Source organism: Bombina bombina, chromosome 3 (assembly GCF_027579735.1).
Source record: "Bombina bombina isolate aBomBom1 chromosome 3, aBomBom1.pri, whole genome shotgun sequence".
NCBI classification, from domain to species: Eukaryota; Metazoa; Chordata; class Amphibia; order Anura; family Bombinatoridae; genus Bombina; species Bombina bombina.
In genome coordinates this window covers 893,845,478-893,870,380 of record NC_069501.1, presented here as the reverse complement: position 1 = coordinate 893,870,380, position 24,903 = coordinate 893,845,478, and the positions used below count along the sequence as shown (strand labels likewise).

Here is a 24,903-nt window from a genome sequence, read left to right as displayed (position 1 = left end):
CGGCCCGGTTGGGTGAAGACGTCTCCCGGTAAGGTGATCTTCAGGGGGTTAGTGTTAGGTTTTTTTAAGGGCGGATTGGGTGGGTTTTAGAGTAGAGTTGGTTGTGTGGGTGGTGGGTTTTTGGGGGTATTTGCACTTTTTTTTTTTTTTTACAGGTAAAAGAGCCGATTACTTAGGGGCAATGTCCCGCAAAAGGCCCTTTTAAGGGCTATTTGTAATTTAGTGTAGGGCTGGGCTTTTTTTTTTTTTGGGGGGGGGGACTTTTTTATTTTGTTAGGGGGATTAGAGTAGGTGTAATTAGTTTAAAAATCTTGTAATTTCTTTATTATTTTCTGTAATTTAGTGGGGTTTTTTTTGTACTTTAGATAATCTTATCTTAATTGTATTTAATTTAGTTAATTTATTTAATTATAGTGTAGTGTTAGTGTAACTTAGGTTAGGTTTTATACTTACCTATAAAATAAACCCTAAACTAGCTACAATATAACTAATAGTTACATTGTAGCTAGCTTAGGGTTTATTTTTATTTTACAGGTAAATTTGTATTTATTTTAACTAGGAAGTTATTAAATAGTTAATAACTATTTAATAACTATTCTACCTAGTTAAAATAAATACAAAGTTGCCTGTAAAATAAAAATAAACCCTAAGCTAGCTACAATGTAACTATTAGTTATATTGTAGCTAGTTTAGGGTTTATTTTATAGGTATTTAGTTTTAAATAGGAATTAGTTAATTGTAGTAATTTTATTTAGATTTATTGTAATTATATTTAAGTTAGGGGGGTTAGGGTTAGACTTAGGTTTAGGGTTTAATACATTTAATATAGTGGCGGCGACGTTGGGGGCGGCAGATTAGGGGTTAATAATATTTAACTTGTGTTTGCAATGCGGGAGTGCGGCGGTTTAGGGGTTGATATATTTATTATAGTGGCAGTGATATCCGGTTTGGCAGATTAGGGGTTAAAATATATATTTTAGAGTTTGCGATGTGGCGGGGCCTCGGTTTAGGGGTTAATAGGTAGTTTAGGGGTTAATAGGTAGTTTATGGGTGTTAGTGTACTTTTTAGCACTTTAGTTAAGAGTTTTATGCTACGGCGTTGTAGTGTAAAACTCTTAACTACTAATTTTTAAATGCGTTACCAGGCTTGGCAGGAAAGGGTCTACCGCTCACTTTTGGTCAGACTCGTAATACTGGCGCTATGCAAGTCCCATTGAAAATATAGGATACGCAATTGACATAAGTGGATTTGCGGTATTTCCGAGTCTGGCCAAAAAAGTGAGCGGTACACCTGTACCTGCAAGACTCGTAATACCAGAGAATACCAGGGGCGTTAAAAAGCAGCGTTGGGACCGGCCAACGCTGCTTTTTAAGCCTAACGCACAACTGGTAATCTAGCCGTTTGATATAATAATACAACATTTTAAATAAAGTATAGTAAAACACCTTTGCAAAAAACTTTCATTATGTTGCCACCTTTTCTGCAATTAGACTTTGAAAACTAAGTTCTAATTCCAAGAATTGGAAGTGAAAATGCACTCTCTGTTCCCAGTTGGCTTCAGTAAAGGTTATTCCTGGTGGGTCCTGCTGGCTGTGGGTCCTGCTATGGCCTGTGGTTGGTTCTGCTGGCCATGGGTCCTGCAGTGGCCTGTGGTGGGTTCTGCTGACCATGGGTCCTGCAGTGGGTCTGGCTGTGGCCTGCGGTGGATCCTACTGGCTGTGGCCTGCGGTGGGTCCTGTGAGCTGATTCGTTGTTGCAATGGGCCATTTGACTGGATTTCCCCCCAGGCCTCCCCTGCCACAGCCCAAGGATCTGGGAGAACTCGAATCCACGCTGGACAAAACAGGGACCGTCTGCCCCCCACTTCATCTGATCCCGGGCCGGGGGCAGACCCTTCATGCTGACTTAGATTCATTTGAGGGTTACTTTGACTGCTTCCCTTTGTTCCAAGACTGATTGGGCTTCCAAGAAGACTTGGACTGCTCCTGCTTGGAAGAGTGAGAGGAAGACTTTTGTCCTTTCAAGTTACGAAAAGAATGAAAATTACTTTGACGTCCTTTAGGTCTGTTCTTCTTGTCTTGAGGTAAATAAGACCCTTTTCCATCCGTAATATCAAATTATTTCTGCCAGACCAGGTCCGAACAAGGTTTTACCCTTGTAAGGAAGCGCCAGAAGCTTGGACTTGGAGGTAACATCAGCTGACCAAGACTTTATCCAAAAAGCCTGGTGGGCTAGGACAGTGAAAACAGACACCTTGGCTCCCAGTCTAATAACTTGCATGTTAGCATCAGAAATAAAGGAATTGGCTAGTTTCCCTATCTTGGATCTCCTCTAACGGAGTCTCAACTAAAATAGATTCAGACAAGGCATCGCACCAATAGGATGCAGCACTTGCTACTGTGGCAATATAAACTGCAGGTTGCCACTGAAGACCCTGATGAACATATATCTTTTTCAAATAAGCCTCCAGCTTCTTGTCCATGGGATCCTTAAAGAAGCAGCTATCCTGTATAGGGATCGTAGTTCTCTTAGCCAGAGTAGAAAGAGCCCCTTCTACTTTAGGCACCGTGTGCCATGAATCTTTAATGGAGTCAGTAACAGGAAACATCTTTGTAAAAATGGGAGATGGGGAAAAAAGGTATCCCTGTTTCTCCCATTCCTTTGAAATAATCTTCGTCACATGGTCTGGAACAGGAAATACTTCCACAGAGGAAGGAAAATCATAGTATTTATTAAAGGGACAGTCTAGGCCAAAATAAACTTTCATGATTCAGATAGAGAATGTAATTTTAAACAATTTTCCAATTTACTTTTATCACTAATTTTGCTTTGTTCTCTTGGTATTCTTAGTTGAAAGCTTAACCTAGGAGGTTCATATGCTAATTTCTTAGGCCTTGAAGCCCACCTCTTTCAGATTGCATTTTAACAGTTTTTCACCACTAGAGGGTGTTAGTTCACATATTTCATATAGATAACACTGTGCTCGTGCACAAGAAGTTATCTGGGAGCAGGCACTGATTGGCTAGACTGCAAGTCTGTCAAAAGAACTGAAAAAAGGGGCAGTTTGCAGAGGCTTAGATACAAGATAATCACAGAGGTTAAAAGTATATTATTATAACTGTGTTAGTTATGCAAAACTGGGAAATGGGTAATAAAAGGATTATCTATATTTTAAAACAATAGCAATTCTGGTGTAGACTACCCCTTTAAGTTTACTAGATTTCTTAGGGTTGACAACGACAGGAGTATCGGAGTTGTCCAAAGTAGCCAATAAGTCCTTTAATAAAACACACAAAGGTGTTCAAGCTTAAATCTGAAGTTTACTTCTTCAGTATCAGATGAAGGAATTATGCTCTCCGAATCGGAGATTTCACCCTCAGAGGCTACCGAGGTATCCTCATTAGACTTATGAGGGAGGAAAAGGTGCATAGCAGCAGACGGAACAGATACCTTACACTCTGAAAAATGTTTAGTTTTCCTCTTGCACTTCCCCAACATGGGAAAAGCAGATAATGCCGCAGATATCACAGAAGTTATCTGTGCTGCAAAATCTGATGGCACAAAAACTCCACCAGGAGGCTGAGGGGAATTGCTGGGCACAATATGTGTAACCATTGAGGATTGGGACGTTTGTGGAGAAAGCTGTGGCATTGCCTGAACAGCATTATACGGAGAGACATAAGAATCAATACGTTCATCTTTATATTTTAAAGTCTTTTGTAAACATGAGGAACAAAATTGCATAGGGAAAACAATTTGGGCCTCAAGACACAATAAGCATTCTATATCCATAGGAGATCCCTGATCCATGTCCTTGATAAAAATAATGCCCAATTAATTGGAATGACCAGAAAATAAAATGACATTGAGACAAATCTTTTTTTTTTTTAAAGGGATACTAAACCCATTTTTTTTATTTCATGATTCAGATAGAGCATGAGATTTTAAGCACCTTTCTATTTTACTCCTATTTTCAATTTTTCTTTGTTCTCATGCTATCTTGATTTGAAAAAGCAGTACTGTATGTAAGCTTTAGAGCCAGACCATTTTTTGTTCAGCACATGGGTAGCACTTGCTGATTTGTGGCTAAATGTAGCAAACCAATCAGCAGCTCTACCAAGGTGCTGAACTAAAAAATGGGCCGGCTCCTAACCTTTTATTACTGCTTTTTCAAATCAAGATAACATGAGAACAAAGAAAAATTGATAATAGGAGTAAATTAGAAAGTTGTTTAAAATTGCATGCTCTATCTGAATCATGAAAGAAAAAATGAGGGTTTAGTATCCCTTTAAATATCACAGAAAATTTTGATACGTTTATTCGTTATCTTACAAATAAAAAGGTACCTCTACACCTTAGATTGACTGAGGTGTCCTACCTGACCCTTCAATCTTAACATAGACCTCTCACCACGAAGAAAGAGCTGCACAAATGATCGATAAACGATCCGACATTCAAAAGCAGCTTAAAATGGCGCCGCTACTTTCAGGAACTAACCCGGGTGAAAGGGGAGGGTCACGTGACCAGCAAAAAAAATTAAAATGCGCAGAAACAAAGGCACGCTTTAACACAACTGGCAAGTAAATAATACAGTATGACAGAGCTAGATATAACGATCTTGCCCAAATAACGGTCCCAAAATTTAAAAGTCTTATTTTTAATTCCTCAGACTAATTAAAACGTATATATAGACAGCCTCAGGGCAAATATCCCAAAACATATCAAAATTATCCCCTTAGTCTCACACATATACCAATTGTCTGCACACTGCCAATTATAAAATCCTTTCTAAAGGATTAATATGTCCCAAAAAATACTGCAGCAAAACTTCTCAGTGCAAGTTTTCATTGACACCTAGAAGAAAAAAGGCACTTACATGTAGTCTAGCTGTCCGGCAGGAAGACAGCTCACAAGGCGTTTTAGGAAACAACCTTCCAGAGACCTGTAGAAAAAAGAAAGAACAGAGTAACCAACTCTGGCTTGCTATAACTAGGCCATCAATATGTTAGGAAACAAAGTAAGGACGACCTCACAAATTCCTAACTGCTTAAAAGCCACCACTCCTCTACTGAAGAGATTGACATGGACTAAGCTAAACCAAAATCCTTGCTTGCATGGAAAAGTACCCAAAAAAGGAATTAATTTCTTCAGACACCAAACCTCACCTCCTTCATTGACAAAGGTAAAGAGAATGACTGGGGATTATGTGTAGGGGAGAGACACTTAACAGCTTTGCTGTGATGCTCTTTGTCTCCTCCTGCTGGCCACTAGTAATTGGAATGACGCTGTCAACTCTCCATATCTTAGGAAAAAAAATCTTTTTCACCTACTTTTGTTATCTAGATGATTGAGTAATACTTTAAAAGTGCCTTTAATATCTTTGCAGTGTTTAAACATATAGACATGCAAGAGCAGTAGTTCTAAAACAACATGCTCTAACAAATTAGTGCCTGCAATGGCCCTTTTGAGTGAAAAATAAATCTGCATAGAAACCCATTAGGCAATCATCATCGATACTAAATCAATTATCTGTCGTAGCCTCTAGATTTTGATTCATGTTTTTTATTTTTATTTTATTTACCCCCCATCAGAATGTTCGAACAACAGATGTTCAAGTTATATCATGAAAGTATATTGGGTAGCTAAACTAATTTAAACAGCCACACCTTTTGATTTTTTCATGTAAGAAAAGTAAGCCAAAGAGCTGAATACAATGTTTCCATCCACCAATATCGGTTAAAATGGGAATCTGAGGGTTAAATATAACATAGTTTAAAAAACAAATTCATATATTACATTTCAATTCAAATACATCAGTGTACGTGATACAAATGTTCAGTTCAAAAGTATAAAATGGACAAAAGCTAAAATAACAAAGAGATGTGACAATTGTACCTTATAATGCATTACACTGGCAGGTTTGTAGGGATGTTCACTTTCAAGGACTGCATAGTGACTGGAAGTAGTACATGCAGACAGTTGCTCAGGCTGATTACCAGTCGTGCTATCTGTGGACTGGTTGGGATTAAATGTAGGAGGAGCATATTTCTGGTTCAGAACGGCCACAGAGGGAAGCAGTTGACGAACAAGACCAAACACTTCAACGGCTGCCTAAAAAAAATAAATAGAATATGCAACTACAATACAACAGTTACAGGGCAACAATCGTATGAATATATTTTATACACAATTGTTCAAATTAGAGGCAATAAAACAAAGCAACTGTAATATCAATCAGAGAGAGAGAGAGAGAGTTGTAGAAAGAATATTTATCATTACCTTTGGAATAGCAGCTGCTACCGGTCCAATGTATGCTATCAAAAGAGGAAGCAGCAAGGAAAACAAACTCGAAGAACTAAGCAGTTCTGGAATGTCCTCAGCTAGAAGGAGGAGAAAAATAAATATAAAAATAAGCATAAAACATGCAACTCAATATATTTGAATTGGTATATAGTAAAAATGTATTAGCATTTATTCAAGATTCACCAACAACAACAGTATGTGCTACCTTTGTTAACTCACCTCTATAACACTAACACAGGTTTTCTAAATCTTTGCTTCCAAAGGCATAGATGAAAATTTACAAACAACTGGCACACAATAACAAAGGGACATTACAGTCACTTTAGCAAATAAACCACTATGCATCACTGATGATATAATTTATTGCAGTCAAATATTTTATCTTGTTTTGCTACTTTGAAATTTCACTACTTTTTCTTGTTGCCATCAAAACCACTTCTCAGCATTCTAATAATCTGGCAAAGAAATGATTTTTTTGTGAGTTTTTTCTTGAAGATTTCAAATACGAATGGCTGAAATCTTATTACAGTAGATTTCTGAACATTTGGGGATGCAAACTGCTTATCCATTACAACCTGCCTTGGTGGTTGCAATAGCACTTAGGTCTAAAAAAAAAACCCAACAAAATTATAAATTAATTTCTTTCATGATGGTGAGAGTCCACAAGTCATCATATGTGGAAAACATAATTTATGTAAGAACTTACCTGATTAATTACTTTCATATTGGCAAGAGTCCATGAGCTAGTGACATATGAGATATACAATCCTACCAGGAGGGGCAAAGTTTCCTAAACCTCAAAATGCCTATAAATACACCCCCTCACCACACCCACAATTCAGTTTAACGAACAGCCAAGAAGTGGGGTGAAAAACAAAGGAGTAAAAAGCATCAACAAAGGAATTTGGAAATAATTGTGCTTTATACAAAAAAATCATAACCACCATATAAAGGGTGGGCCTCATGGACTCTTGCCAATATGAAAGAAATGAATTTATCAGGTAAGTTCTTGCATAAATTATGTTTTCTTTCATGTAATTGGCAAGAGAACATGAGCTAGTGACGTATGGGATAGCAAGATGTGGAACTCCACGCAAGAGTCACTAGAGAGGGAGGGACAAAATAAAAAACATAATTTATGTAAGAACTTACCTGATAAATTCATTTCTTTCATATTAGCAAGAGTCCATGAGCTAGTGACGTATGGGATATACATTCCTACCAGGAGGGGCAAAGTTTCCCAAACCTCAAAATGCCTATAAATACACCCCTCACCACACCCACAATTCAGTTTAACGAATAGCCAAGAAATGGGGTGATAAAAAAGTGCGAAAGCATATAAAATAAGGAATTGGAATAATTGTGCTTTATACAAAATCATAACCACCACAAAAAAAGGGCGGGCCTCATGGACTCTTGCTAATATGAAAGAAATGAATTTATCAGGTAAGTTCTTACATAAATTATGTTTTCTTTCATGTAATTAGCAAGAGCCCATGAGCTAGTGACGTATGGGATAATGATTACCCAAGATGTGGATCTTTCCACACAAGAGTCACTAGAGAGGGAGGGATAAAATAAAGACAGCCAATTCCTGCTGAAAATAATCCACACCCAAAATAAAGTTTAACGAAAAACATAAGCAGAAGATTCAAACTGAAACCGCTGCCTGAAGTACTTTTCTACCAAAAACTGCTTCAGAAGAAGAAAATACATCAAAATGGTAGAATTTAGTAAAAGTATGCAAAGAGGACCAAGTTGCTGCTTTGCAAATCTGATCAACCGAAGCTTCATTCCTAAACGCCCAGGAAGTAGAAACTGACCTAGTAGAATGAGCTGTAATTCTCTGAGGCGGAGTTTTACCCGACTCAACATAGGCAAGATGAATTAAAGATTTCAACCAAGATGCCAAAGAAATGGCAGAAGCTTTCTGGCCTTTTCTAGAACCGGAAAAGATAACAAATAGACTAGAAGTCTTTCGGAAAGATTTAGTAGCTTCAACATAATATTTCAAAGCTCTAACAACATCCAAAGAATGCAACGATTTCTCCTTAGAATTCTTAGGATTAGGACATAATGAAGGAACCACAATTTCTCTACTAATGTTGTTGGAATTCACAACTTTAGGTAAAAATTCAAAAGAAGTTCGCAACACCGCCTTATCCTGATGAAAAATCAGAAAAGGAGACTCACAAGAAAGAGCAGATAATTCAGAAACTCTTCTGGCAGAAGAGATGGCCAAAAGGAACAAAACTTTCCAAGAAAGTAATTTAATGTCCAATGAATGCATAGGTTCAAACGGAGGAGCTTGAAGAGCCCCCAGAACCAAATTCAAACTCCAAGGAGGAGAAATTGACTTAATGACAGGTTTTATACGAACCAAGGCTTGTACAAAACAATAAATATCAGGAAGAATAGCAATCTTTCTGTGAAAAAGAACAGAAAGAGCAGAGATTTGTCCTTTCAAGGAACTTGCGGACAAACCTTTATCTAAACCATCCTGAAGAAACTGTAAAATTCTCGGTATTCTAAAAGAATGCCAAGAAAAATGATGAGAAATACACCAAGAAATAGAAGTCTTCCAGACTCTATAATATATCTCTCTAGATACAGATTTACGAGCCTGTAACATAGTATTAATCACAGAGTCAGAGAAACCTCTTTGACTAAGAATCAAGCGTTCAATCTCCATACCTTTAAATTTAAGGATTTCAGATCCTGATGGAAAAAAGGACCTTGTGACAGAAGGTCTGGTCTTAACGGAAGAGTCCACGGTTGGCAAGAGGCCATCCGGACAAGATCCGCATACCAAAACCTGTGAGGCCATGCCGGAGCTACCAGCAGAACAAACGAGCATTCCTTCAGAATCTTGGAGATTACTCTTGGAAGAAGAACTAGAGGCGGAAAGATATAGGCAGGATGATACTTCCAAGGAAGTGATAATGCATCCACTGCTTCCGCCTGAGGATCCCGGGATCTGGACAGATACCTGGGAAGTTTCTTGTTTAGATGGGACGCCATCAAATCTATTTCTGGAAGTTCCCACATTTGAACAATCTGAAGAAATACCTCTGGGTGAAGAGACCATTCGCCCGGATGCAACGTTTGGCGACTGAGATAATCCGCTTCCCAATTGTCTACACCTGGGATATGAACCGCAGAGATTAGACAGGAGCTGGATTCCGCCCAAACTAAAATTCGAGATACTTCTTTCATAGCCAGAGGACTGTGAGTTCCTCCTTGATGATTGATGTATGCCACAGTTGTGACATTGTCTGTCTGAAAACAAATGAACGATTCTCTCTTCAGAAGAGGCCAAAACTGAAGAGCTCTGAAAATTGCACGGAGTTCCAAAATATTGATCGGTAATCTCACCTCCTGAGATTCCCAAACTCCTTGTGCCGTCAGAGATCCCCACACAGCTCCCCAACCTGTGAGACTCGCATCTGTTGAAATTACAGTCCAGGTCGGAAGCACAAAAGAAGCCCCCTGAATTAAACGATGGTGATCTGTCCACCACGTTAGAGAGTGTCGAACAATCGGTTTTAAAGATATTAATTGAGATATCTTTGTGTAATCCTTGCACCATTGATTCAGCAGGAGATTTAAATACCTTATCCAAACGTTTAGAATTAGTATCAAGAGGACCAGAATCCTCTATTTCTAAAGCAATTAGAACTTCTTTAAGTAAAGAACGAATAAATTCCATTTTAAATAAATATGAAGATTTATCAGCATCAACCTCTGAGACAGAATCCTCTGGACCAGAAGAGTCATCAGAATCAGAATGATGATGTTCATTTAAAAATTCATCTGTAGGGAGAGAAGTTTTAAAAGATTTTTTACGTTTACTAGAAGGAGAAATAACAGACATAGCCTTCTTTATGGATTCAGAAACAAAATCTCTTATGTTATCAGGAACATTCTGCACCTTAGATGTTGAAGGAACTGCAACAGGCAATGGTACTTTACTAAAGGAAATATTATCTGCATTAACAAGTTTGTCATGACAATCAATACAAACAACAGCTGGAGGAATAGCTACCAAAAGTTTACAGCAGATACACTTAGCTTTGGTAGATCCAGCACTAGACAGCGATTTTCCTGTAGTATCTTCTGACTCAGATGCAACGTGAGACATCTTGCAATATGTAAGAGAAAAAACAACATATAAAGCAAAATTGATCAAATTCCTTAAATGACAGTTTCAGGAATGGGAAAAAATGCCAAACAAGAAGCTTCTAGCAACCAGAAGCAATGAAAAATGAGACTTAAATAATGTGGAGACAAAAGCGACGCCCATATTTTTTAGCGCCAAATAAGACGCCCACATTATTTGGCGCCTAAATGCTTTTGGCGCCAAAAATGACGCCACATCCGGAACGCCGACATTTTTGGCGCAAAATAACGTCAAAAATGACGCAACTTCCGGCGACACGTATGACGCCGGAAACGGAAAAGAATTTTTGCGCCAAAAAAGTCCGCGCCAAGAATGACGCAATAAAATGAAGCATTTTCAGCCCCCGCGAGCCTAACAGCCCACAGGGAAAAAGAGTCAAATTTTTGAAGGTAAGAAAAAAATGATTAAATCAAATGCATTATCCCAAATCTGAAACTGACTGTCTGAAAAATAAGGAAAGTTGAACATTCTGAGTCAAGGCAAATAAATGTTTGAATACATATATTTAGAACTTTATAAACAAAGTGCCCAACCATAGCTTAGAGTGTCACAGAAAATAAGATTTACTTACCCCAGGACACTCATCTACATGTTTGTAGAAAGCCAAACCAGTACTGAAACGAGAATCAGCAGAGGTAATGGTATATATAAGAGTATATCGTCGATCTGAAAAGGGAGGTAAGAGATTAATCTCTACGACCGATAACAGAGAACCTATGAAATAGACCCCGTAGAAGGAGATCACTGCATTCAAATAGGCAATACTCTCCTCACATCCCTCTGACATTCACTGCACGCTGAGAGGAAAACCGGGCTCCAACTTGCTGCGGAGCGCATATCAACGTAGAATCTAGCACAAACTTACTTCACCACCTCCATCGGAGGCAAAGTTTGTAAAACTGAATTGTGGGTGTGGTGAGGGGTGTATTTATAGGCATTTTGAGGTTTGGGAAACTTTGCCCCTCCTGGTAGGAATGTATATCCCATACGTCACTAGCTCATGGACTCTTGCTAATTACATGAAAGAAACAGCCATTTTGCTGAAAACAAATAATCCAAAACCCAAATATAAGTTAATTCTCAAAAAATAAAAAATTAAATCATAAGCAGAAGAATCAAACTGAAACAGCTGCCTGAAGAACTTTCCTACCAAAAACTGCTTCCGAAGAAGCAAATACATCAAAACGGTAGAATTTAGAAAATGTATGCAAAGAAGACCAAGTTGCTGCTTTGCAAATCTGATCAACTGAAGATTCATTCTTAAAAGCCCAAGAAGTGGAAACTGATCTAGTAGAATGAGCTGTAATTCTCTGAGGTGGGGGGCTTTACCCGACTCCAAATAAGCTTGATGAATCAAAAGTTTTAACCACGATGCCAAATAAACGGCAGAAGCCTTCTAACCTTTCCTGGAACCAGAAAAGATAAAAAATAGACCAGAAGTCTTCCTGAAATCTTTAGTGGCTTCAACATTATATTTTCAGAGCTCTCACCACATACATAGAATGTAAAGATCTCTCCAAAGAATTCTTAGGATTAGGATACAAAGAAGGGACAGCAATTTCTCTATTAATGATGTTAGAATTCACAACCTTAGGTAAGAATTTAAATGAAGTCCGCAAAACTGCCTTATCCTGAGGAAAAATCAGATAAGGAGATTCACAAGAAAGAGCAGATAATTCAGAAACTCTTCTAGCAGAAGAGATAGCCAAAAGGAACAACACTTTCCAAGAAAGTAGTTTAATAGCCAAAGAATGCATAGGCTCAAATGGAAGAGCCTGTAAAGCCTGTACAAAACAATGAATCAGGAAGTTTAGCAATTGTCCTGTGGAATAAAACAGAAAGAGCAGAGATTTGTCCTTTCAAGGAACTAGCAGACAAACATTTATCCAAACCATCCAGAAGAAACTGTAAAATTCTAGGAATTCTAAAAGAATGCCAAGAGAATTTATGAGAAGAACACCAAGAAATGTAAGTCTTCCAAACTCAATAATACATCTTTCTAGAAACAGATTTACGAGCCTGCAACATAGTATTAATCACTGAGTCAGAGAAATCTCTATGACTAAGCACTAATCGTTCAATTTCCATACCTTCAAATTGAATGATTTGAGATCCTGATGGAAAAACTGACCTTGAGATAGAAGGTCTGGCCTTAATGGAAGTGGCCAAGGTTGGCAACTAGACATCCAAACAAGATCCGCAAACCAAAACCTGTGAGACCATGCTGGAGCAACCAGCAGCACAAACGATTGCTCCAAGATGATTTTGGAGATCACTCTTGGAAGAAGAACTAGAGACGGGAAAATATAAGCAGGATGATAACACCACGGAAGTGTCAACACATCCACTGCTTCCGCCTGAGGATCCCTGGACCTGGACAGGTACCAGGGAAGTTTTTTGTTTAGATGAGATGCCATCAGATCTATTTCTGGAAGCCCCCACATCTGAACAATTTGAGAAAACACATCTGGGTGGAGAGACCATTCTCCCGGATGTAAAGTCTGACGACTGAGATAATCCTCTTACCAATTGTCTATACCTGGGATATCAACTGCAGAAATTAGACAGGAGCTGGATTCCGCCACAAGAAGTATCCGAGATACTTCTTTCATAGCTTGAGGACTGTGAGTCCCACCCTGATGATTGACATATGCCACAGTTGTGATATTGTCTGTCTGAAAACAAATGAACGGTTCGCTCTTCAACAGAGGACAAAACTGAAGAGCCCTGAGAATTGCACGGAGTTCCAAAATATTGATTGGTAAACTCGCCTCTTGAGATTTCCAAACCCCTTGTGCTGTCAGAGATCCCCAAACAGCTCCCCAACCTGAAAGACTTGCATCTGTTGTGATCACAGTCCAGGTTGGACGAACAAAAGAGGCCCCTAGAATAATACGATGGTGATCTAACCACCAAGTCAGAGAAAGTCGAACATTGGGATTTAAGGATATTAATTGTGATATCCTTGTATAATCCATGCACCATTGGATCAGCATACAAAGCTGGAGAGGTCTCATATGAAAACGAGCAAAGGGGATCGCGTCCGATGCTGCAGTCATGAGACCTAAAACTTCCATGCACATAGCTACTGAAGGGAATGACTGAGACTGAAGGTTCCGGCAGGCTGCAACCAATTTCAAATGTCTCTTGTCTGTTAGAGACAAAGTCATGGACACTGAATTTATCTGGAAACCTAAAAAGGTTACCTTTGTCTGAGGAATCAAAGAACTTTTTGGTAAATAGATCCTCCAACTATGTCTTTGAAGAAACAACACTAGTTGATTTGTGTGAGACTCTGCAGAACGTAAAGACTGAGCGACTACCAAGATATCGTCCAAATAAGGAAACACCGCAATACCCCGCTCTCTGATTGCAGAGAGTAGGGCACCGAGAACATTTGAAAAGATTCTTGGAGCTGTTGCTAGGCCAAAAGGAAGAGCAACAAATTGGTAATGCTGGTCTAGAAAAGAGAATCTCAGAAATGTATAATGATCCGGATGAATCGGAATATGAAGATATGCATCCTGTAAGTCTATTGTGGACATATAATGCCCTTGTTGAACAAATGGCAGAATAGTCCTTATAGTCAACATCTTGAAAGTTGGTACTCTTACATATCAATTCAAAATTTTTAGATCCAAAACTGGTCTGAATGAATTTTCTTTCTTTGGGACAATGAATAGATTTGAATAAAACCCCAGACCCTGTTCCTGAAAAGGATCTGGCATGATTAAATCTGATAACTCCAGGTCTGAAACACACTTCAGGAAAGCCTGAGCCTTTACACTGTGTTCGCTGGAATGCGTGACAGAAAAAATCTTCTCACAGGCGGTCTTACTCAGTCCTATTCTGTACCCCTGAGATACAATACTCTGGATCAATTCGGTCCAAAATCATTGGATTCAAACATCTTTGAAAAATTTAAATCTGCCCCCTACCAGCTGAGCTGTAATGAGGGCCGCACCTTCATGCGGACTTGGGGGCTGGCTTTGATCTCTTAAATACTTGGATTTATTCCAATTTGAGGAAGGCTTCCAATTGGAAACAGATTCCTTTGGGGAAGGATTAGATTTCTGTTCCTTATTATGTCGAAAGGAACGAAAATGGTTAGAAGTTTTAGATTTTCCCTTAGGTAAAAAAACTCCCTTCCACCCAGTGACAGTTGAAATTATTGAATCCAACTGTGAGAACCAAATAATTTATTGCCTTGGAAAGAAAGAGATAGCAATCTAGACTTCAGCATTCCAAGATTTAAGCCACAAAGCTCTACTAGCTAAAATAGCTAAAGACATAGATTAAACATTAATTTTGATGATTATCAAAAATGGCATCACAAATAAAATTATTAGCATGTTGAATCAAGTTAAAATGCTAGACAAATCATGATCCAATACTTGTTGCGCTAAAGTTTCCAACCAAAAAGTTGAAGCAGCTGCAACATCAGCCAAAAAAATTGCATGCCTGAGAAGATGACCTGAATATAAATAGGCTTTCTTTAGATAAGATTCAAGTTTCCTATCTAAAGGATCTTTAAAATAAGTACTATCTTCCGTAGGAATAGTAGTACGTTTAGCAAAAGTAGAGATAGCCCCATCAACTTTAGGGATCTTTTCCCAAAACTCCAATCTTACTGCTGGCAAAGGATACAATTTTTTAAACCTTGAAGAAGGAATAAAAGTACCACCAGGCCTATTACATTCTTTAGAAATCATATCAGAAATAGCATAAGGAAATGGAAAAACCTCTGGAATAACCACAGGAGGTTTATAAACAGAATTTAAATGTTTACTAATTTTAAATTCAAGAGGACTAGTTTCCTCCATATCTAATGTAATCAACACTTCCTTTAATAAAGAAAGAATATACTCCATTTTAAATAAGAGGATTTGTCAGTGTCAATATCTGAGGCAGGATCTTCTAAATCAGATAGATCCTCATCAGAGAAGGATAAATCAGTATGTTGCCGGTCATTTGAAATTTCATCAACTCTATGAGAAGTTTTAAAAGACCTTTTACGTTTATTAGAAGGCGGGATGGCAGACAAAGCCTTCTAAATAGAATCAGAAAAAAATTCTTTTAAATTTACAGGTATATCTTGTGCATTAGATGTTGAACTACTACTGATGGATACATTTTCTGCATGTAAAAGTTTATCATGACAACTATTACAAACCACAGCTGGAGGTATAATCTCCACAAGTTTACAACAAATGCACTTCGCTTTGGTAGAACTGTTATCAGGCAGCAGGGATCCAACAGTGAATTCTGAGACAGGATCAGATTGAGACATCTTGCAAATGTAAGAGAAAAAAAACAACATATAAAGCAAAATTATCAATTTCCTTATATGGCAGTTTCAGGAATGGGAAAAAATGCAAACAGCATAGCCCTCTGACATAGAAAAAAGGCAAGAGGCAAATAGGAATGGGGTCTTAAATAATGAAAATATTTGGCGCCAAGTATGACACACAACAAACAGAAAAATATTTTTTGGCGCCAAAAACGTCCGAAAATGACACACTTGCGTCATAGATGATGCAACCTTGTGAAGGACTCGGCGTCAACTAAGACGTCGGAAATGACGAATTTGCGGCAACAAACGTAATTTTGCGCCAAAAAATCTTGAGCCAAGAATGACGCAATAAAATTTGGCATTTTGCGCCCTCGCAAGCCTAATTCTGCCCGCAAATTTAAAAGACAGTCAATTTGAAAAAGAGACTATACCCCAGGTAAGAAATACATTTTCATAAAAAAGCATTTCCCAGATATGAAACTGACAGTCTGCAAAAAAGGAAATATACTGAAAACCTGAATCATGGCAAATATAAGTACAAAACATATAGTTAGAACTTTATATAAATACATAAAGTACCAAACCATAGATGAGAGTGTCTTAAGTAATGAAAACATACTTTCCAAAAGACACCCAGCCACATATAGCAGATAGCCAAACCAGTACTGAAACGGTTATCAGTAGAGGTAATGGAATATGAGAGTATATCGTCGATCTGAAAAGGGAGGTAGGAGATGAATCTCTATGACCGATAACAGAGAACCTATGAAATAGATCCCCGTGAGGAAAACCATTGCATTCACTAGGTGATACTCCCTTCACATCCCTCCGACATTCACTGTACTCAGAGGAATCGGGCTTCAAAAAATGCCGAGAAGCGCATATCAACGTAGAAAAGTAAATTTATGCTTACCTGATAAATTGATTTCTTCTATGATACAATGAGTCCACGGATTCATCCTTTACTTGTGAGATATTATCCTCCTGCTAACAGGAAGGGGCAAAGAGCACCACAGCAGAGCTGTCTATATAGCTCCTCCCTTGACTCCACCCCCCAGTCATTCGACCGAAGGTACAGGAAGAAAAAGGAGAAACTAAAAGGTGCAGAGGTGACTGAAGTTTAAATAAAAAAAAAAATATCTGTCTTAAAATGACAGGGCGGGCCGTGGACTCGTATCATAGAAGAAATCAATTTATCAGGTAAGCATAAATTTACTTTTCTTCTATAAGATACGACGAGTCCATGGATTCATCCTTTACTTGTGGGATACAATTCCAAAGCTACAGGACACGGATGAACAGGAGGGACAAGACAGATGGTTAAACAGAAGGCACCAATGCTTGAAGAACTTTTCTCCCAAAAATAGCCTCCGAAGAAGCAAAGGTATCAAATTTGTAAAATTTGGAAAAGGTATGAAGGGAAGACCAAGTCGCAGCCTTACAAATCTGTTCAACAGAAGCATCATTTTTAAAAGCCCATGTGGAAGCCAAAGCTCTCGTAGAGTGAGCTGTAATTCTTTCAGGAGGCTGCTGTCCAGCAGCCTCATATGCCAAACGGATGATGCTTTTCAGCCAAAAAGAAAGAGAGGTAGCCGTAGCTTTTTGACCTCTACGTTTACCAGAATAGACAACAAACAAAGAAGATGTTTGACGGAAATCTTTGGTCGCTTGCAAGTGAAACTTCAAAGCACGAACCACGTCCAAGTTGTGCAACAGACGCTCCTTCTTAGAGGAAGGATTAAGACACAGGGAAGGAACAACAATTTCCTGATTAATATTCTTATTAGTAACAACTTTAGGAAGGAATCCAGGTTTGGTACGCAAAACCACCTTATCAGAATGGAAAACAAGATAAGGCGCATCGCATTGCAATGCAGATAGTTCAGAAACTCGTCGAGGCGAAGAGATAGCAACTAAAAACAGAACTTTCCAAGATAGAAGCTTAATATCTATGGAATGCATAGGTTCAAACGGAACTCCTTGAAGAACTTTAAGAACTAAATTCAAACTCCATGGCGGAGCAACAGGTTTAAACACAGGCTTGATTCTAACTAAAGCCTGACAGAACGACTGAACGTCTGGAACATCTGCCAGACGCTTGGGCAGTAAAATTGAAAAAGCAGATATCTGTCCCTTTAGAGAACTAGCTGATAGCCCCTTCTCCAATCCTTCTTGGAGAAAGGACAAAATCCTAGGAATCCTGATCTTACTCCACGAGTAGCCTTTGGATTCGCACCAATAAATATATTTACGCCATATCTTATGATAAATTTTCCTAGTGACAGGCTTTCGAGCCTGAATCAAGGTATCTATGACCAACTCATAAAATCAAGCATTCAATCTCCAGACAGTCAGCCGCAGATAAACTAGACTGGGATGCTGGAACGGACCTTGAATGAGAAGAGGCCACGGTGGTAGAGATGACATGTCCACCAGGTCTGCATACCAAGTCCTGCGTGGCCACGCAGGTGCTATCAAAATCACCGAAGCTCTCTCCTGTTAGATTCTGGCAATCAGACGAGGAAGGAGAGGAAATGGTGGAAACACATAAGCCAGGTTAAATGACCAAGGTACTGCTAGAGCATCTATCAGTACTGCTTGAGGATCCCTTGATCTGGACCCGTAACAAGGAAGTTTGGCATTCTGACGAGATGCCATCAGATCCAATTCTGGTGTGCCCCATTGATGAATCAATTGTGAAAACACCTCCGGATGGAGTTCCCACTCCCCCGGATGAAAAGTCTGACGACTTAGAAAATTCGCTTCCCAGCTCTCCACTCCTGGGATATAGATTACTGATAGATGGCAAGAGTGCGTCTCTGCCCATCAAATTATTTTGGAAACCGCTATCATCGCTAGAGAACTCTTTGTTCCCCCCTGATGATTGATATATACTACAGTTGTGATATTGTCAGACTGGAATCTTATGAATCTGGCTGAAGCCACGCCTGAAGTGCGTTGAATATCGCTCTCAGTTCTAGAATATTTATCGGGAGGAGAGCCTCCTCCTGAGTCCACACACCCTGTGCTTTCAGGGAATTCCAGACTGCACCCCAGTCCAATAGGCTAGCGTCCATCGTCACTATGACCCATGCTGGCCTGCGGAAACACATTCCCTGGGACAGATGATCCTGTGACAACCACCAAAGAAGATAGTCTCTGGTCTCTTGATCCAGATTTATCTGAGGAGATAAATTTGCATAATCCCCATTCCACAGTTTGAGCATGCATAGTTGCAGTGGTCTAGGATGCAAGCGAGCAAACGGAACTATGTCCATTGCCGCTACCATTAGTCCGATTACCTCCATATACTGAGCCACTGACTGCCGAGGAATGGAATGAAGAGCTAGGCAGGTGGTTAAAATCTTTGATTTCCTGACCTCTGTCAGAAAAATTTTCATGGCTACCGAATCTATCAGAGTTCCCAGGAATGGAACTCTTGTGAGGGGGATAAGTGAACCCTTTTTCACGTTCACCTTCCACCCGTGAGATCTTAGAAAAGCCAACACGATGTGAGATTTGGCTAGTTGGTAAGTTGACGCCTGAATTAAGATATCGTCCAGATAAGGCGCCACTGCTATGCCCCGTGGCGATAGAACCGCCAGAAGGGACCCTAGCACTTTTGTGAAAATTCTGGGAGCTGTGGCCAGCCCGAAGGTAATGCTTGTCCAGGAAGGCGAGCCGGAGGAACTGGTGATGATCTTTGTGGATAGGAATGTGAAGATATGCATCCTTTAAATCCACGGTGGTCATATATTGACCCTCCTGGATCATTGGTAAAATAGTCTGAATGGTCTCCATCTTGAAGGATGGGACTCTGAGGAATTTGTTTAGGATCTTGAGATCTAAGATTGGTCTGAAGGTTCCCTCTTTTTTGGGAACCACAAAAAGATTGGAGTAAAACCCCTGCCCCTGTTCTGCTTTTGGAACTGGGCAGATCATTCCCATGGTATATAGGTCTTCTACACAGTGTAAGAACGCCTCTCTTTTTGTCTGGTTTACAGACAATTGAGAAAGATGGAATCTCCCCCTTGGGGGAGAATCTTTGAAATCCAGAAGATACCCTCTGGGTTACTATTTCTAAAGCCCAGGAGTCCTGAACGTCTCTTGCCCAAGACTGAGCGAAGAGAGAAAGTCTGCCCCCTACTAGATCCGGTCCCGGATCGAGGGCTACCCCTTCATGCTGTCTTGGTGGCAGCAGCGGGCTTCTTGGCCTGTTTACCCTTGTTCCAAGTCTAGTTCGGTCTCCATACTGACTTGGACTGAGCAAAATTCCCCTCTTGCTTTGCGACAGGGGAAGAGGTAGAGGGACAACCTTTGAAGTTCCGAAAGGAACGAAAATTATTTTGTTTGGTCCTCATCTTATTTGTCTTATCCTGAGGAAGGGCATGGCCTTTCCCTCCAGTGATGTCTGAAATGATCTCTTTCAGTTCAGGCCCGAATAGGGTCTTACCCTTGAAAGGGATGGCTAAAAGCTTAGATTTTGATGACACATCAGCAGACCAGGACTTAAGCCATAATGCTCTACGCGTTAAAATGGCAAAACCTGAATTATTTGCCGCTAATTTAGCCAATTGAAAAGCGGCATCTGTAATGAAAGAATTAGCTAGCTTGAGAGCCCTAATTCTATCCAGAATATCATCTAATGGGGTCTCAACCTGAAGAGCCTCTTCCAGAGCCTCGAACCAAAAGGACGCGGCAGTAGTTACAGGAACAATGCACGCTAGAGGTTGGAGAAGAAAACCTTGGTGAACAAATATTTTCTTCAGAAGACCCTCTAATTTTGTATCCATAGGATCATTGAAAGCACAACTGTCCTCGATAGGTATAGTTGTACGCTTAGCCAGGGTAGAAATAGCTCCCCTCCACCTTAGGGACCGTCTGCCACGAGTCGCGCACGGCGTCAGATATGGGAAACATTTTCTTAAAAGTAGGAGGGGGAGCGAACAGTATACCTGGTCTATCCCACTCCTTAGTAACAATTTCCGAAATCCTCTTAGGGACAGGAAAAACATCAGTGTAGGCAGGAACCTCTAGGAATTGGTCCATTTTACACAATTTCTCTGGAACTACAATAGGGTCACAATCACCCAGAGTCGCTAAAACCTCCCTGAGCAATAAGCGGAGGTGTTCTAGTTTAAATTTAAAAGCCGTCATATCTGAATCTGTCTGAGGGAACATATTTCCTGAATCAGAAATCTCTCCCTCAGCCAGCAAATTCCTCACTTTAGAACATTGTGAGGGTACATCGGATATGGCTAATAAAGCATCAGAGGGCTCAGCGTTTGTTCTCACACCAGACCTACTGCGCTTCCCCTGCAACCCAGGCAGCTTAGATAAAACCTCTGTGAGGGTAGTATTCATAACTGCGGCCATATCTTGCAGGGTGAAAGAATTAGACGCACTAGAAGTACTTGGCGTCGCTTGTGCGGGCGTTAATGGTTGTGACACTTGGGGAGAATTAGATGGCAAAACCTGATTCTCTTCTGACTGAGAATCATCCTGCGACATACTTTTAAGTAGCTAAAATATGTTCTTTACAATTTATTGACCTTTCAGTGCATGAGGGACACATTCTAAGTGGAGGTTCCACAATGGCTTCTAAACATATTGAACATTGACTTACCTCAATGTCAGACATGTTGAACTGGCTAGTAATGTCTACAAACAAGCATGAAAACACTTTATTTAGTGAAAAAAAAACATAATTTATGCTTACCTGATAAATTTATTTCTCTTGTAGTGTAGTCAGTCCACGGGTCATCCATTACTTATGGGATAATATCTCTTCCCCAACAGGAAGTTGCAAGAGGATCACCCAAGCAGAGCTGCTATATAGCTCCTCCCCTCACATGTCATATCCAGTCATTCGACCGAAACAAGACGAGAAAGGAGAAACCATAGGGTGCAGTGGTGACTGGAGTTTAATTAAAATTTAGATCTGCCTTAAAAGACAGGGCGGGCCGTGGACTGACTACACTACAAGAGAAATAAATTTATCAGGTAAGCATAAATTATGTTTTCTCTTGTTAAGTGTAGTCAGTCCACGGGTCATCCATTACTTATGGGATACCAATACCAAAGCTAAAGTACACGGAGGGACAAGGCAGGAACTTTAAACGGAGGGAACCACTGCCTGAAGTACCTTTCTCCCAAAAATAGCCTCCGAAGAAGCAAAAGTGTCAAATTTGTAAAATTTTGAAAAGGTGTGAAGTGAAGACCAAGTCGCAGCCTTGCAAATCTGTTCAACAGAAGCCTCATTTTTAAAGGCCCAGGTGGAAGCCACAGCTCTAGTAGAATGAGCTGTAATTCTTTCAGGAGGCTGCTGTCCAGCAGTCTCATAGGCTAAACGTATTATGCTACAAAGCCAACAGGAGAGAGAGGTAGCCGAAGCCTTTTGACCTTTCCTCTGTCCAGAGTAAACGACAAACAGGGAAGAAGTTTGACGAAAATCATTAGTTGCCTGCAAATAGAACTTCAGGGCACGGACTACGTCCAGATTATGCAAAAGTCGTTCCTTCTTTGAAGAAGGGTTAGGACACAATGATGGAACAACAATCTCTTGATTGATATTCCTGTTAGAAACTACCTTAGGTAAGAACCCAGGTTTAGTACGCAGAAATACCTTGTCTGAATGAAAAATCAGATAAGGAGAATCACAATGTAAGGCAGATAACTCAGAGACTCTTCGAGCCGAGGAAATAGCCATCAAAAACAGAACTTTCCAAGATAACAGCTTGATATCAATGGAATGAAGGGGTTCAAATGGAACGCCTTGCAGAACGTTAAGAACTAAGTTTAAGCTCCACGGCGGAGCAACAGTCTTAAAACACAGGCTTAATCCTAGCCAAACCCTGACAAAAAGCCTGAACGTCTGGAATTTCTGCCAGACGCTTGTGTAGAAGAATAGACAGAGCAGAAATCTGTCCCTTTAATGAACTAGCGGATAAGCCCTTTTCTAAACCCTCTTGTAGAAAAGACAATATCCTAGGAATCCATATCCATATGGATCCATATCTTATGGTAAATTCTTCTGGTAACAGGTTTCCTAGCCTGTATTAAGGTATCAATAACCGACTCAGAGAAGCCACGCTTTGATAGAATCAAGCGTTCAATCTCCATGCAGTCAGCCTCAGAGAAATTAGATTTGGATGGTTGAAAGGACCCTGAATTAGAAGGTCCTGCCTCAGAGGCAGAGACCATGGTGGACAGGACGACATGTCCACTAGGTCTGCATACCAGGTCCTGCGTGGCCATGCAGGCGCTATCAGAATCACCGATGCTCTCTCCTGTTTGATCTTGGCAATCAGTCGAGGAAGCATCAGAAATGGTGGAAACACATAAGCCATGTTGAAGACCCAAGGGGCTGTCAGAGCATCTATCAGCACCGCTCCCGGGTCCCTGGACCTGGATCCGTAACAAGGAAGCTTGGCGTTCTGGCGAGACGCCATGAGATCCAGATCTGGTTTGCCCCAACGATGAATCAGTTGAGCGAAGACCTCCGGATGAAGTTCCCACTCCCCCGGATGAAAAGTCTGGCGACTTAGAAAATCCGCCTCCCAGTTCTCCACGCCTGGGATGTAGATCGCTGACAGGTGGCAAGAGTGAGACTCTGCCCAGCGAATTATCTTTGAGACTTCCAACATCGCTAGGGAACTTCTGGTTCCCCCTTGATGGTTGATGTAAGCCACAGTCGTGATGTTGTCCGACTGAAATCTGATGAACCTCAGAGTTGCTAACTGAGGCCAAGCTAGAAGAGCATTGAATATTGCTCTTAACTCCAGAATATTTATTGGGAGGAGTTTCTCCTCCTGAGTCCATGATCCCTGAGCCTTCAGGGAATTCCAGACTGCGCCCCAACCTAGAAGGCTGGCGTCTGTTGTTACAATCGTCCAATCTGGCCTGCGAAAGGTCATCCCCTTGGACAGGTGGGGCCGAGAAAGCCACCATAGAAGAGAATCTCTGGTCTCTTGATCCAGATTTAGTAGAGGGGACAAATCTGAGTAATCCCCATTCCACTGACTTAGCATGCACAATTGCAGCGGTCTGAGATGCAGGCGCGCAAATGGTACTATGTCCATTGCCGCTACCATTAAGCCGATTACTTCCATGCACTGAGCTACTGACGGGTGTGGAATGGAATGAAGGGCACGGCAAGCATTTAGAAGTTTTGATAACCTGGTCTCCGTCAGGTAAATTTTCATCTCTACAGAATCTATAAGAGTCCCTAGGAAGGGAACCCTTGTGAGTGGTAATAGAGAACTCTTTTCCACGTTCACCTTCCACCCAATGCGACCTCAGAAATGCCAGAACTATCTCTGTATGAGACTTGGCAGTTTGAAAACTTGACGCTTGTATCAGAATGTCGTCTAGGTACGGAGCCACCGCTATGCCTCGCGGTCTTAGTACCGCCAGAAGTGAGCCCAGAACCTTTGTAAAGATTATTGGAGCCGTAGCTAACCCGAAGGAAGAGCTACAAACTGGTAATGCCTGTCTAGGAAGGCAAATCTTAGGTACCGATAATGATCCTTGTGAATCGGTATGTGAAGGTAGGCATCCTTTAAGTCCACAGTGGTCATGTACTGACCCTCTTGGATCATGGGTAGGATGGTTCGAATAGTTTCCATTTTGAATGATGGAACTCTTAGGAATTTGTTTAGGATTTTTAAGTCCAAGATTGGTCTGAAGGTTCCGTCTTTCTTGGGAACCACAAACAGATTTGAATAGAATCCTTGCCCGTGTTCCGTCCGCGGAACTGGGTGGATTACCCCATTAGTAAGAGGTCTTGTACACAGTGTAGAAACGCCTCTTTCTTTATTTGTTTTGCTGATAACCTTGAAAGATGAAATCTCCCTTGTGGAGAAGAAGCTTTGAAGTCCAGAAGATATCCCTGAGATATGATCTCCAACGCCCAGGGATCCTGGACATCTCTTGCCCAAGCCTGGGCGAAGAGAGAAAGTCTGCCCCCCATTAGATCCGTTTCCGGATAGGGGGCCCTCTCTTCATGCTGTCTTAGGGGCAGCAGCAGGATTTCTGGCCTGCTTGCCCTTGTTCCAGGACTGGTTAGCAACAGCTCCTTCCTGTTTTGGAGCGGAGGAAGTTGATGCTGCTCCTGCCTTGAGGTTA

General features: G+C 40.5%; 1 protein-coding gene across 1 annotated transcript in view; it reads right to left on the bottom strand.

The window, feature by feature from the left end:
* Positions 1 to 24,903, bottom strand: part of MYCBP2 (MYC binding protein 2) — a gene marked incomplete in the record, with an annotated part of 1,460,675 nt that overhangs the window by 605,063 nt on the left and 830,709 nt on the right. Inside the window, 2 exon segments of the mRNA XM_053707907.1 lie at positions 5,897 to 6,112; positions 6,281 to 6,381. Of these exon segments, the coding sequence (XP_053563882.1) occupies positions 5,897 to 6,112; positions 6,281 to 6,381 (317 nt within the window).